General features: G+C 48.0%; 1 protein-coding gene across 9 annotated transcripts in view; it reads left to right on the top strand.

Moving 5' to 3' along the window:
• Positions 1 to 4,694: 4,694 nt before the first annotated feature.
• LOC108250039 (myelin transcription factor 1) overlaps positions 4,695 to 13,957 on the top strand; it is a 30,883-nt gene continuing 21,620 nt past the window's right edge. For all 9 annotated transcript variants that reach the window (XM_037977022.1, XM_037977021.1, XM_017439728.3 and 6 more), the window contains exons 1-6: positions 4,695 to 4,758; positions 7,040 to 7,070; positions 8,612 to 8,674; positions 10,110 to 10,447; positions 11,036 to 12,007; positions 13,430 to 13,558. In XM_037977022.1, coding sequence (XP_037832950.1) covers positions 4,704 to 4,758; positions 7,040 to 7,070; positions 8,612 to 8,674; positions 10,110 to 10,447; positions 11,036 to 12,007; positions 13,430 to 13,558 — 1,588 coding nt within the window. In that variant the 5' untranslated portion in view covers positions 4,695 to 4,703. The remainder of the gene's footprint in view (positions 4,759 to 7,039; positions 7,071 to 8,611; positions 8,675 to 10,109; positions 10,448 to 11,035; positions 12,008 to 13,429; positions 13,559 to 13,957) is intronic.

The raw sequence follows: 13,957 nt of genomic DNA, 5'->3' as shown, positions 1-13,957 counted from the left end.
CCCCCCTCCTCCCTCGATGGCTCATCTGAAGAGATGACTTTTATTGATCGGGTTTGATTTCTGCCACAGCTGAGGAGGGAGAGGCGTTGGTTTGAAACGTGTTTCTGATCGCCGCTTTTCTTCGCTTTATTTCGGCTCGAGGGACATTTTTCTTTTCCTTCTCATCCAACTCGATGTTTCCTCCGTTTCAGACGAGTTTAAACGTTTTAATAAAACTCTCAGATCACCGGACGTCCGCTTGCGGCTGATTCAGTTTGGGAGTCAGCAAGATTGAAGATGGCCGCCACAAATCAAAACGTTCGGCTCGTTCGGCAGCAGCTAAAGACTTTTAGGCTTTAAAAGATTTTTAACTGAGTTTATAAATATTTGCTGCTTGAAGCAGCTGACTCTGCCTTTTCATACTTTTAGCTACTGTTCTGCTACTCAAGCTAGCTTTTAGCTGAACTTAGTTAGCAGTTTGTCACTTTTAGCTAATATTTTGCACCTTAAGCTACCATTTTGCTACTTTTAGTTTTTAGCTAACATTTTGTTACATTTGGGTTTTAGCTAACAACTTCCTACTTTTAGCCTTTAACTAGCCTTTTGCAGCTTTTAACTAGCATTTTGCTACTTTTAGCTTTTAGGTACCGTTCTGCTACTTTTAGCTACCATGCTGCTAATTTTAGCTTTTTTATACTTCCAGCCAGTGTTCTGCTTCTTTTAGCTATTGTTTTGCTTCTTTTTTTATTTTTTGCTTTTAACTCCCATTCTGCTACTTTAGCTAGCTTTTTGCTACTTTTAGCTTTTAGGTACTGTTCTGCTTCTTTTAGCTACCTTGCTGCTGATTTTAGTTGTTTGTTACTTTTAACCAATGTCCTGCTTCTTTTAGCTATTGTTTTGCTGCTTTTAGCTACCTTGCTTCTACTTTTAGCTTTTTGCTGAACTTAGCTAGCAGTTTGTTACTTTTAGCTTTAAGCTAATGTTTTGCACCTTCAGCTACCATTAGTTTTTAGCTAACCTTTTGTTACATTTGGGCAACTTGCTACTTTTAGCCTTTAATTAGCATTTTGCAGCTTTTGGCTAGCATTGTGCTACTTTTAGCTTTTAGGGACTGTTCTGTTTCTTTTAGCTCTTAGCTACCATGCTGCTAATTTTAGCTTTTTTATACTTCCAGCCAGTGTTCTGCTTCTTTTAGCTATTGTTTTGCTTCTCTTTTATTTTTTGCGTTTATCACCCATTCTGCTACTTTTAGCTTTTAGGTACTGTTCTGCTGCTTTTATGTAGCTTTTTGCTACTTTCAGCCAGTGTTCTGCTTCTTTTAGCTTTCACATTTCTTCGGCTCTCGGTGTTTTGGTGTAAAAGTCAGTTTTTTGGGTTTATTTATAGTTTGTTACATTTCGGGTCGAGGTTCTTCGGTTCTGAACAAGAAGCTCGTCGACATCAGAAACGAGCCGAGAGTCGCAGCTGAAGAAGAAGTTCGGCTGCCGTCACATCCGGGTTGGGAACACGAGCCCCTCGCTTTTGCTCCTCGCTCCCTGTGCGGTCGTTAACCCGCGGCGGCGGCTCGCCAACATGGAGGCGGAGCTCTAATTGGCAGCTTCTGTCCTCAGGTAGTTCCTGAAGACGTCAGTCTCCTTCGGCTCGTCTCTCCGTGTCCACCTGTCCTCGTAGTAAACCTGAAAATGGATAAAAGAGTCATTTATGAGCGCCGAGGGACGGAGGGTGACCTTCTCTCTGAAGCCGCCGCCCCCGGCCGCGCGTTTCCACGGCGCTGTCAGAACTCCGGGCTCCTCCCCCTCGCCGGGCGCCGCACACAAAGAGGGACGTAATTGATAATGTACAACACAGCCTGGAGGGACGAGCCGCCTCCTCTTCCTCCTCCCGTTCCTTTTTTCTTCTTCCTCGGCAGCTGCTTCACACATTTCACACTCGTTAGACCTCACACACACACACACACACACACACACACAGACCTACAGCAGGTCTCCATACGTCCACACACACACACTGTTGATATATTCTAATTAAAAGACGGTAAAGGACAAATTGGGAACATCCAGAGCCCTTTGAAAGGGATCAGGTGAACGCCTGGCAGACTGCATCGGCCTTTATTTGCTGTGAATTTGTGTTCATTCAGATTTAATGAGCTGGAACTGAGAAAAGGGACAAGAAGAAGAGGAGAACTCGGATATGCTTACCTATTTAAATGTACGTCACTATGGTTACACTAACATGAAAGCAACAGGAGCCCTTTTCAGTCCAGGTTTTGATTCATCTGGTGACTCTCGATGTAAGGATGCGAAGGAAGAGAAGCAGAAAAGCAGAAAACACCGACCGGGAGCAGCTCCTGATTTAATCCAACGATTAAAACAGATCCCAAACAAAAAAAAAAGTATTTTTATTTCTTTTTTGATCTGCGGCACCGGAGCTCTGCTAATCAAACCCAAAACGCTGCTTTTAAAATAATTACTGTTTACAGTTTCACAGAAAGAGGGAAAGACAATTATTGGACACGCAAAAAAAAAAAAAAAAGTTTCTTTTGTGGACAAAAAGATAACAGATTTTAATTTGTCACTTTGAAGGTTTTTAAGTGGCTGTTTTCTGAAATTTAGCAGCAAAACAATCAACTTGAAAACTCATATTTTAAAAGCAAAAGCAAAGAATTCAATATTTAATCCTAATTTATAGACTGTTAATGAATTATGGTCAGATCATCATGTTGTTCCTTGAACGGCCACTAGGGGCAGACTTTAAAACATTTATAGCAGAAACACATAGAGGAAATCAGAATTAATCAAAGTTGGTCAGAAAGCTGGATGTCCATCCATCCATCCATCCATCCAACCGTCCATCCATCCATCCAACCGTCCATCTGTCCAACCGTCCATCCATCCATCCAACCGTCCATCCGTCCAACCGTCCATCCATCCAACCGTCCATCCATCCATCCATCCATCCATCCGTCCATCCATCCTTCCGTGGTCGGGTCATGAAAGCAGCAGGTCCAGGAGGAAAACCCAACCTTCCCTCCCAGTCTCTTCTCCAAGACGTCCTCGGGTCAGAGAGGATTCTCCCTCAAGCCGGTTCAGGCAGGAGACTTCATGAAAGTGGGCGGGGCTTAAAGCCCCACATCCAGCTCCGAACATCACGGTGGCTTCCATAAACCGAGTCCCGCTGGCTGCAGTTACCAGCAGCGAGAGAAGGCAGAGCCGTCTGGTGTATCCTTATATTATATGTTCATGGTTTACACATCGGAACTCACGTCCAAATCACTCTCCCTCCTCAGGGTCAGCAAGGACCCTAACAACCTTTGAAGAGTTAAATAAGTCTGAAAAGCAGTGTTTGTTTTGTTATTTTGTTGTGCCAAACCCATCCAGAACCTGATTTCTGTGTGTCGTTTTGCTCCTAATAGTCATCAGAACTAAAAAGGAAACACCTGAGGCCGATTACAATCCTCCTCTTGTTGAACACAAGTTTGTCTTAATTTGCAAAAAAAAACAAAAAAACAGATAAACTCTGAATTACACGCAACAATGAACTCATGCAGGTTTATAAAAAGTCCTCCCAGCCCACTCATCCTGTCCTCACAAAGCTGCTGCCTGTTGCTCGACTCCTACATTAACAGCTCTTCATCAAAGAGCCAGGAGTGATGAGGAGGAGCGGGGCGGGGCGGGGTCGCAGGAGGAAAAAGGAGGGGCCCGCGGCTGCACCTGTACCCTCCAGCTAAACACCAGTGAATGCAGAAAAAGCCCTTAACAAGAACAACAACAGCGTGTTTCATGCTCCTCTCGTCCCCTTTCTCCCCTTCTTTTCAGGAGTAGTCTATTAGCAGGAAAGGGGCGCTGCCAAACAGAGTGAAGAGGAGGAGGGGGGGCTTGGAGAAACAGGGACCCCCGTGTTTGAATCCTACCGCGGCGATGCCAACTCCACTATAGAGCGGCAACAAAGCCGCTAAGTGGTCGGGCACGGCGAGGCGGCTACAGGAGGAATAAAAGGGGTGTGGACGAGGGGGGGAGTATGGGACAGAAAGAGTGGAGACCTGGAATATTTAAAAAAAAACAGAGTCCAGTAATCAAAGCTAATGGCTCCATTGTGTCCAGAAAGCATCTGATAGCTTTAGAGTGCAGCTCTGAGTGTGGAGAGGTGCTGAGGAGGTGCTGAGGAGGTGTGGTCAGCGTGTGTGTGAGGGTTAACATCTGCTCCTTTGTGCTTTAAAAGCTCACACACACACACACACCTCTCCTCCTTAAAAGGGTTATTACAGCAGACTGTGTGTTTTCGCTTTATTATTATATTCAGCGTGGTTATGATTGTCGGGCCCTCTGCTCGCAGGGGCCGCGGCCCCCCTGCGCTCATGATTGTCGTCCGCCACTCAGGTGCTGCGAATTACAGGGGGANGGGGGGGGGGGGGTAGTTTAAACAACAGTTTGTTTTCCGCGGAACCCTTGTCTCTGACGAACGCGGCGTGTTGTTGTTTTCCCGCGGCGTGCGAGGAGCGATGTCGGGGAGGATAAAAGATGGCCTCTCTGCGTCAGCGCCGAGCTCCGACGGGAACATTCTGAACGCAGCTTATTTTAGCTGCTGTTTGTGAAGCACGGAGAGACAATCGGCTCTGGGTGCGTGTTGGAGAAATAACAGACGCTGATGGTTTTCTCTCTTTCTTCCTCTTTCTCCCTTTATTCACCCCCCCTCCCCTTCATCCCCCTCGCTTCCTTTCATCTCAGATGAGTGTGGAGGGTGACGACAAGCGAACTCGCACTCGGTCGAAGGGAATCAGAGGTGAGTGTGGGTAACATCTCCACCTTGTCGGGCCTTTTCGTCTGTTAAACACACATTCAGTCACGTTTATTGACATGCAAATATCCGCTGCTCCGCTGCAGCTGACTTTCAGAGGGTTTTAATAGTTTCATCGTCGGCATGAATGTCGTATTCATTTGTTCTTTTTCCAGGGAGGAAGGATTCTACAACACAACTTGGACTGGCTGCAGAAGTTTGAATTTATTGTGTTTCCTTTAATCCACGCAGCCTCAGATAGATCTTAATGTGCAGCACCACCACTGAGATTGGGTTAAATGTCGCTCAGCTTCATCTTCCCGCTCTTCTTCTTCTTCTTTTAAATTCGTTGGTTTCCGGGTTTCTCATCGGAGCCAGACAAACTTCAGACTCTGATTTATCCAACCAGAAACCATCCATCCTGCCGTTTTCTTCACCCGCTCCTCTCCGGGTCACGGGGAGCTGGTGTCTGTCTCCAGCCGTCACAGCGCGAGAGGCAGGGGACACCTGGACAGGTCTCCAGTCGCCCGCAGGGACACATAGAGACAAACGAGACAAAGAACCAACAGTTTTAGAGTTATCCTGCATGTTTCTGCTCTGTGGGAGGAAACCCAGGTGAGCTCAGGGAGAGCATGTAACTCCACCCAGAAAGGCCGCAGGTTGGGAATCGAACCTGCGGCCTTCTTGCTCTTGATGTTTGGGATCACTGTCCTGCTGGACTGAACTGTGTCCATGTTTCAGCCGTCCAGCTGATGGAGGTGAAGTTAAAGGACGTGGAGGCAGTCCTCCTCCTTCATGACGCCATCGCCCACAGCATGATGCTACCACCGCCGTGCCCGGCAGTTTGTTTCGGTGTTCTCAGGTCTGAAAGCGTCACTTTGACTCCTTTTAAACATCGAATCTTAGTCAGACTTTTCTCCAGGAGACATTTGTCCTGCTTTTGGCTTCTGGGTCTTTGGTCCTCTCTGTCCTCACTGTGGACGGGGACTCCAGCGGGGTCCAGCTCAGCCTCAGCGGCGCCACTTTCCTTTCATCTAAGGGCGACAGGTGAGACAGGGGAGCAACTACCAGCTTCAGTCAGTCGTGATCACTTACGAGACGTCAGCGGCCGTCCTTGAATCCTTCAGCGCCTCTGAAACATTTAGAAGAACGTCTGAATATATTTGACTCAGACAAAAATGATTCTTGTTTAAATAAAACAGAAGATATAAAACCTGGAAAACCATCAGATGAAATAAACCATTTAAGACTCATTTTGACTGTTTCTGAAGTTAGAATCACTACAAAGCGTTCAGTATCATTAGTTCAGTGATTAACTCTTAGTTCTTCATGTTTTATATTTTAAATGTCAAACATTTGTCAGAAAGTTACTCAGGCGGATTGGATTTTACCAAATAACGTTAACCCGGACAGAAAAAAAAGTCTCCTTCCGATCATTTCTGCTACGCCGTCGTCGTGTTCTGTCCCTTATAATGAAGCCTGTGTGTGAATGAGTGTGTGTGTGTGTGTGTGTGTGTGTTTGATGTTTGGAAGCGAGGCGGCGGAGCGGCGGTTCATGAAGCATTCAGAGCCGAAGAAGGCGTCCAGTTTCTCCAACTGCATGATGAAAGACGGAGAAACTGAACACACACACACACACACACGTCAACAATCTGTGTGTTTCTTCTCTCTGCTCTTAGAGGCTCCTAACGTGTGATTAATGCATGTGATATCTGTGGTATTGTTTTCTTATTTTGATCGGAATGAAAGTCGGATATTCCTCCGAACTCCGGATCGATGCCCGCGGCCGGGCGGCAGCGCCGCGCCTGATTTATGTTTCTGAAGGCAATTACTATAAGTTGTCCCTGAAAGAGGAGCTGTTTTCTACTGATGAAGGCAGTTTTTCCTTTTTTAATTTCATTTTCCCAATTATGAGAACTAAAGTGTAACAATTAATCTTGTTTTCTTGCTGAAGTCTGCATTTAATTGTTCTTTTTTTTTTTTTATTCTGAGCAGCTTTATGCAGTTTGGCTGATTTAGACTTTCTGCTCGCGCGTGTGTGTGTGTGTGGCACTCCGCCTCCTGTTTGTTTAGCGTGTGGATGTATATGCGTGTAGAACTCGGGAGGAGTGTGTTTTCCTCCCGATCACGCAGTCAGCAGCGTGTAAAGCTCTGTGAGGAAACCCTCATGGGGTTCGTATGCATTTGTGATTTATTGATCTGGGTTTCTTTCAGCGGCGCGCGGCGTTCTGAGCAGTCGTTCACCTTTGTTCTCCCCCCTTGTCTCCCCCCCCTCCTTCTGTTTCAGTTCCTATTGAGCTCGTAGGACAAGAGCTGAGGTAAAGAAACACCTTCATCTTTTTGCCAAAACCTTTTAATAAACTTCTTTTATGTTTGCCGCCGTGCAGCAGCCCCCCCCCTGCACTCGTAGACTCTCCATCGCTGCTTCTTTAGACGGTGATGAATATTATTAGTTTTTATTTCTCATCATCAGCACTTCTCAGCTCCTAGTCGGCGCCTCTCTCAGTCCGTTCTCCCTGCCTTGAGAGCCAGGGCTTTTCAACAAGCGGCTCGCGGGCCGGATAGGGAGCGGACAGGGGGCGGACAGGATCAGGTTTGTCTGAATATAACAATAAAAACATGACGATGGTAAATGGTTTCAAATCACTTAAACCCAAATTTTATTCACAAAGAAACCTGAAACGTCGATACGACGAGGCTGAAAGTCAGTGTTAGATGCTGGTGATCCAGGTTCTGGTTCTGGTTCTGGTTCTGCTCAGGAACACTTCCACAGATCAGGTTCTGGTTCTGGTTCTGCTCAGGAACACTGTCTGTAAACACAGTTCACCGTGCCGTCCACAAATGCTGCTTAAAGCTCTATCAGGCAAAGAAGAAGCCAGATGTGAACAGATGTGTCTCCTCTGGACCAAAGAGGAGAACTGTTCTGAGGTCAGACTGCCTCTCTGTTGGTATGGGGGTGCATTAGTCCAGGTTTTAGAGCAACATCTGCTCCCATCCAGGACTGTTGAACAGACAGAATGGGACAACGCTTTTGTGTTGGCTGCGGCGGCCATCTTGAACTGAGCTGGCTCAGGTTGCAGATGTGCACGCCCGTCTGAGTCAGACCCTCAGGGACGTTTTAAGCCGTCTTCACAACAAGGAGAGGACAAAGACGATGTCGTTTTGTCTCCCACCCAGGTGACAGCTTTCATGCCCCCCCCCCCTCCTCCTCCTCCTCCCCCCCTATCCTTCCTCATTTCGTCACACTTCACCTCAGCACTCCCCCCCCCTCCTCTTGTCTCCCCCCCAAAAAAAGCTTTGGTTTTTGGGATCAACAGAAAAAAGCAGCAGGGAGGGCCGGCGAGCGCCTCGTTTAAAATGCAAATGCGGCATTTTTTTAATAAGTGAAATTAATAAAAAGGATAATTGGAGTAATAAAGGGCAACTGCAGGGGGAAGGTAATGAGAATTGAAATGAGCCATCCTGAGGGGTCATGGCAACCTGAATCAAAGCAGAGAGAAGAAGAAGGAGCGAGCGCTGATGGTGATGATGATGATGATGATGACTGGTGAAGAGAGCAGAGCAGGGGAAATTACAGCAGGTCTCGGCTGATCCTTATCGCTCGTAGTAACAGGATATAGGCCAGGGTTGATGTACGACGCACAATATTACCGCGCCTGGATGCCACCTGCGTTCATGCATCATGCGCGCCTGCTGGACGGCGTGCGCCTCTCCTTTGTGCATGCTCATCCGTGTGACACGCTCGCCCAGTTTGCATGTCTCCGCTTTGTTTTCTTTATCTTAATTTTCTTTTTACTGCCTGTGTTTGTCATTGCTGCTGCTGCTGAGCATATCTCTAACCTCCATCCATCCCATCCAGCTGCCCCACCCCCGGATGCAATGGCTCCGGCCATATCAGTGGGAGATACTCGCGCCACAGAAGGTAGGACGGGTCACAAGCCCCACCCCCCTGTCTGTCCTCCTCTGTCCTCTCTGTTTGAGACGCCCGCCGACTCGCAGCTAATATCTCTTAAACCGACTGACTTGGGGACATTTCCCTGTCCACTAGGACCAGTTGGCTGCGGCGGCCATCTTTAATCGGACTGACTCCGAACGATAGTCGGCTGCAGGCGTTCATCCAGTGATCACTTCCTGAAAGTTTCATTAAAATCGGTCCAGTGGTTCACGAGGGATTTTACAAACAGACCGCATTCATCGTTAGTTCATCGTTAGATCGCTACAAGTACATTTACTTCATCATTAGATCATCATTAGTTCATCGCTACTTCTTAAGTTTATTGTTGCCTAATCACTAATTTATTACTTCATAATTAGCCCATCGTTTGGTCATCATTAGTGTGTTACTTCATCATTAGATCATCATTAGTTCATCGTTAGATCATCATTAGTCTGTTCTTATTAATGATTAGTTCATATCTGAGTCATTCGTTTTCTGTTAGTTCATCACTGGTTTATAGTTAGCTCTTGATTTGTTCATGATTAGTTCATTGTTACTTATTAGTTAGTTCATCATGACTTCATTAGTTTATTTTTATTTAATAATGACTTCATCATTACATCATAGTTAGTTTGCTACTTCATAATTAGTTCATAATTAGTTAATATTTGGGTCATCATTAGTTTTTTGTTAGCTCATGGTTAGTTCATCATTAGGTCATAATTAATCCATCATTAGTTCATCATTACTTCATTAGTTTATCGTTACTTCATAATCAGCCTATCGTTAGCTCATCGTTAGCTCATAATTAACCCATTTCAGCTCATCAGTAGCTTGTTATTGACTCATCATTAGTTCCTGATTAGTTCATCGTTCCTGGAGTCCATCTTGTTATCTCAGACAGAGTGAGGAAGTGGGCAGATGATTCGGTCGTGTAACGACACCGAGCTGAGTCTGAAGCGTCCTCCGTCCGCCCGTCTTCCGCCCGTCCTCCGCCCGTCCCCCGCCCCGTGGCCCTCAGAGGCCCCCGGGAGGCGCGGGCTTCGGGGCTCCGCTCTTTATTGAAGGGAAGATATTAGCGATGTGTTTACACGTGTTTATAGATGGCCGCCCGGCCTCCCTCGGCAGCTCGCAGGTGAGGATCGGAGGGAGTTTATTGGATTTCACCCTCCGCTGCCTCGCCCGCCAGCCCGCCTCTCCATACAAGTTGTTCATTAAACGTTCCGCTCACTTGGCCCGGATTGGTTCTGATGTGTGACTGAGCGAGCGCGGCGCCACCCTCAGGCTGCATTTCATACTGAAACGGCTGCTTCACGCTTCTTCATCTCCTTTAAACGCGACCCGCTGCATGATTTTCATTTCCAGCAGCACAGCGGCGTTTTCCCTTTGAAGGAACCTGTTTTCTTTTTCCCCCCAAAAGCATCCTGGCTTGCCCCGTAGCGAGGAAGCGCCGGCTGGAAGAGGCGGAGCAGGAACAGGAAGCGGAGAGGCCCGCCTCCAAGAGGAAGTCCCACCCCCTGAAGCTCGCTCTGGACGAGGGCTTCAGCGGCGAGAGCGCCGAGAGCGACGCCGGCAGCGAGGCCGAGAAAGATGGAGGGAAGGAGGAGGAGGAGGAGGAGGAGGCCAAGGAGGCAGGAGAGGAGGAGAAGAAGGACGCCGGCATAGAGGAGGAGGAGGAGGGGACGGCAGAGCGCCTCCTGCAGGACGGACAGATGAACGGACAGGAGGAGGAGGAGGAGAAACTGACAGCTGATGAAGGTGAAGCTTTTTTAAATAAAGAAACAAAAGTAAATATTTCTGTGAAAATTCAGTGAACACTAGCTTAATATGAGCTAAACACCAGCTAAAAGCTAGGGTATCAAAATGCTAGCTAAAAATAGCAGAATACCAGCTAAAAGCTAAAAGTAGCAGCTAAAAAGCAGAAACACAGAGATCTCTTTGAAACCTGCTTCAGCTGCTTTTAGCTAGGCTTCTACAACTTTAGCTTCCACCTAGTCTTGATATTTTTGCTTGTTTTGCTCATTTTAGCTAGAAGGTTGCTGCTTTTAGCTTTCTGCTTCGGCTGATTTGAGCGTTTCCAGCATGTGTCAGCGGGCTCATCCCTTGAGTTTTGGAGCCATTTTTACGCCTGAAGGATGAGGAGGAAAAAACGTCTCAGTTTTTCTGAAAATGTTCGGCTAACAGGTCTGAAAACAGGCGAAAGAGCAGCCAGAGTTCAGAAGTAAATAAACTTTGAAAGCCCCTCAGAAAACCTGATTAAATATTGATCGGCGCGACTTTGAGGCGTTAGCAGGTTGGTTCTGTGGGTTTGGACTCAGTCCGTCCTCTGCGTCTCTGTCTCCACAGAGGACGAGTGTCTGATCGTCGGGGCGGCGGCGCCCGAGGAGCGCCGGCCTCCCTCTCAGAACGCCAAGGAGGTGGCCGACTCCCTCCTCCACCTGGGCCGGGTCTCCGGCGGCGACACTGAGAGCGCGGCCTCTCGGCAGCCTGTTGCCATGGAGACCGAAGATGTCGGCGTGGCACCTGAACGGGGTGAGGAAGCAAAGGACGAGCAGGAGGGGGACATGAATGAGGGAGAGGAGGAGGAGGAGGAGGAGGAGGCGCAGCGAGTTCAAGTGCAGGAGGAGGAGGAGGAGGAGGAAGAGGAGCATGCTGACATGAGCCGAGGGATCCACCTGGAGCAGATCAAAGGTGAAGAGGAGGAAGAGATGGTCGTCTCGGTGCAGCAGACGCAGGAAACTCCAGCAGAAGATGAGGAGGAAGAGGAGGAGGAGGAGGAGAAGGATGAAGAGGAGCACAGGAGCCGTTTCCTCTTCATATCCGACGTTCCGACTGCCGTCCGAACCATCACCAGCACAGCAGCCGCTCAGGGAACACACGGTCTTCTGGAGACCTACATCAGAACCGGTCCGCTTCAGAACTACAAGAGCTACAGCTCCCACAGGACCAGTCCGCTGGAGGACTACGTCCCCGTCCCCGTCCCCGTCCCCGTCCCCGTCCCCGTCCCCAGAGCCTCCCCGGACATCATCGAGGTGCAGTCGGACAAGGACTTCAACGACCTGGACGGAGACGACGAGCGGGACGACGAGGACAGCCTGTCGCAGCGCTCGGGCGTCACGGACGAGTCGGAGATGTTCGACATGACGCGGGGGAACCTGGGCCTGCTGGAGCAAGCCATTGCCCTGAAGGCGGAGCAGGTGAAGCTGGCCGGACCCCGGGAGCTGCTGCGGGCGCCCGACATTCACCACCAGAGGTACTTCACCATCGAGGACCGGCCCAAGCACCTGGATGTCCTCCGCAAGACCTACTTCAGCAAAGGTAGGCCGCTCTGTTAGCCAAATATCCATCCAATCAGCCTAGCTGAGCATCAGATCGGTTAAATTGTTCTCATCGAATTTTACTTAATGAGGTAAAATGAGGCCAAATCTTTCTAAAAGCTCTCGTTTTATTTAACTTTTAAAGCGTTTAAAATCCTCAGAAAGTGTCTTTTTTTAAAGGAACTCAGGATTTCCTTCAAGGCGTTCAGTTTGTCTTAAATCAAACTTGACTTTTTGTTCGAAGAAGTGAGGATGTTTGCACCGAATGAGCCGCGGCGAGTCACAGATCCTCCCTTTGTGGCGGCGATGAAGTGTCTCCAGCTCGAGGAGTGGCGGCGTGTCGTCGAGAGGCAGCAGGAGGAGGAGGAGGAGGAGCGCGGCGTGTGTGGAGTGTTTGTTTGTGTTTTTCTCTGTTGGCACTCGGCCCACTTGTCACGCTGATGGTGTGATTACACGGCTCGGCGTTCAGCCCTCGCCTTGGCCTCAGCTCCCTCCTGTGGTGGCGCCCCTGCTCTGCTCGGCGTCTAATTAGGAGATACGCGTCTCGTTAACAATCAATTTGAAGGCCGGCGGAGTGTCGCGCCATCCTCTTCATCCGGTTTCTGGATTACCTCCAAAGCCGGCAGCAGGAACAAACGACTCAAGGTCAAACCGTCAAACTGTCCCGAACCCAAAAACACGTTTAGAAAGGATGTGACATCACCGGAGCTGTTAGGACTTCCTGTCAGCTTTCAGCAGAAAAAAAACGATCCCTGTTGAGAATAAAGATCAAAGAGAATCATCCTTTTTTCTTTAAAGGCCTCAGATCTGTCAATAAAAACTTTATTTTTTTCGTTTTATCAAACAGTTTATATGGATTAATACTTCTCTTCTTCTTAATGCTTTGCTGTGTGTGGGTGTGTGTGTGTGTGTGTGGGTGTGTGTGTGTGGGTGTTACTTTGTTCTGATAGCTTAAAAAGTTTAGTTTCCTTTAGAAGCTGGTTTGAAGACAGAAACGTTGTTGGGACTCGTTGGAACCTAAGTGTTGCTGTAGGTGGGTTAGTCAGCATCTTACCTGCGGCAGATGGCGGTCAGAGCAATCTCAGTTTGGAGAATCGGGGGGGAAATACTCCTCCGACTCCTGTTCAAACATCTGAAAGTGTCTCTCCAGCTGCCAGGATCTGAGTTTGTTGTTTAATTATAAAGTAAATAAGTGAGTTTCTGCTCTGATTAGCTGTCTGCTGCAGGTAAGATACTGACACAACCTGAGAAAAGGAGAAATCAGTGTTTATGTTCTGAAGCCGAGGAGGGGAAGTTCGTTGGTAAAAATCGGCTTTTTTTAATTCTAGGAGAACTCTAAGAAGGTTGTTTTCTACAAATGTGTCTGGATTTCATGCTCAGCCTTTGTCCTCTCTCCTGTCCTCCGTCCCTGTCCTCCATCCAGAGAGGCCGGAGAAGAGGGAGAACAAGTGTCCCACGCCGGGCTGCGACGGGACGGGTCACGTGACAGGCCTGTACCCCCACCACCGCAGCCTGTCGGGCTGCCCGCACAAAGACAGGATCCCGCCGGAGAGTGAGTGAGACGCCAGAGCCACGAGTTTTCAGCCGAAACCAGGATTTATCAGCTAAAAGGAGTTCAAATCACCAAAAATCACTGAAGGAGCTGAAACTGATCTGTTCAAACACAGTCAAACAAAACACTGACAGCTAGAGGCTAAATGTAGCTGAAGGCTAAATGTAGCTAAAGGCTAAATGTAGCTGAAGGCTAAATGTAGCTAAAGACTAAATGTAGCTAGAGGCTAAATGTAGCTTAAGACTAAATGTAGCTGAAGGCTAAATGTAGCTAAAGGCTAAATGTAGCTGAAGGCTAAATGTAGCTGAAGGCTAAACATAGCTAAAGGCTAAATGTAGCTAAACGCTAAATGTAGCTAAACGCTAAATGTAGCTAAAGGCTAAATGTAGCTAAAGGCTA

The sequence above is a fragment of the Kryptolebias marmoratus genome, linkage group LG8 (genome assembly GCF_001649575.2).
Source record: "Kryptolebias marmoratus isolate JLee-2015 linkage group LG8, ASM164957v2, whole genome shotgun sequence".
Classification (NCBI taxonomy): Eukaryota; Metazoa; Chordata; class Actinopteri; order Cyprinodontiformes; family Rivulidae; genus Kryptolebias; species Kryptolebias marmoratus.
This window is presented reverse-complemented; position numbering and strand designations above follow the sequence as displayed.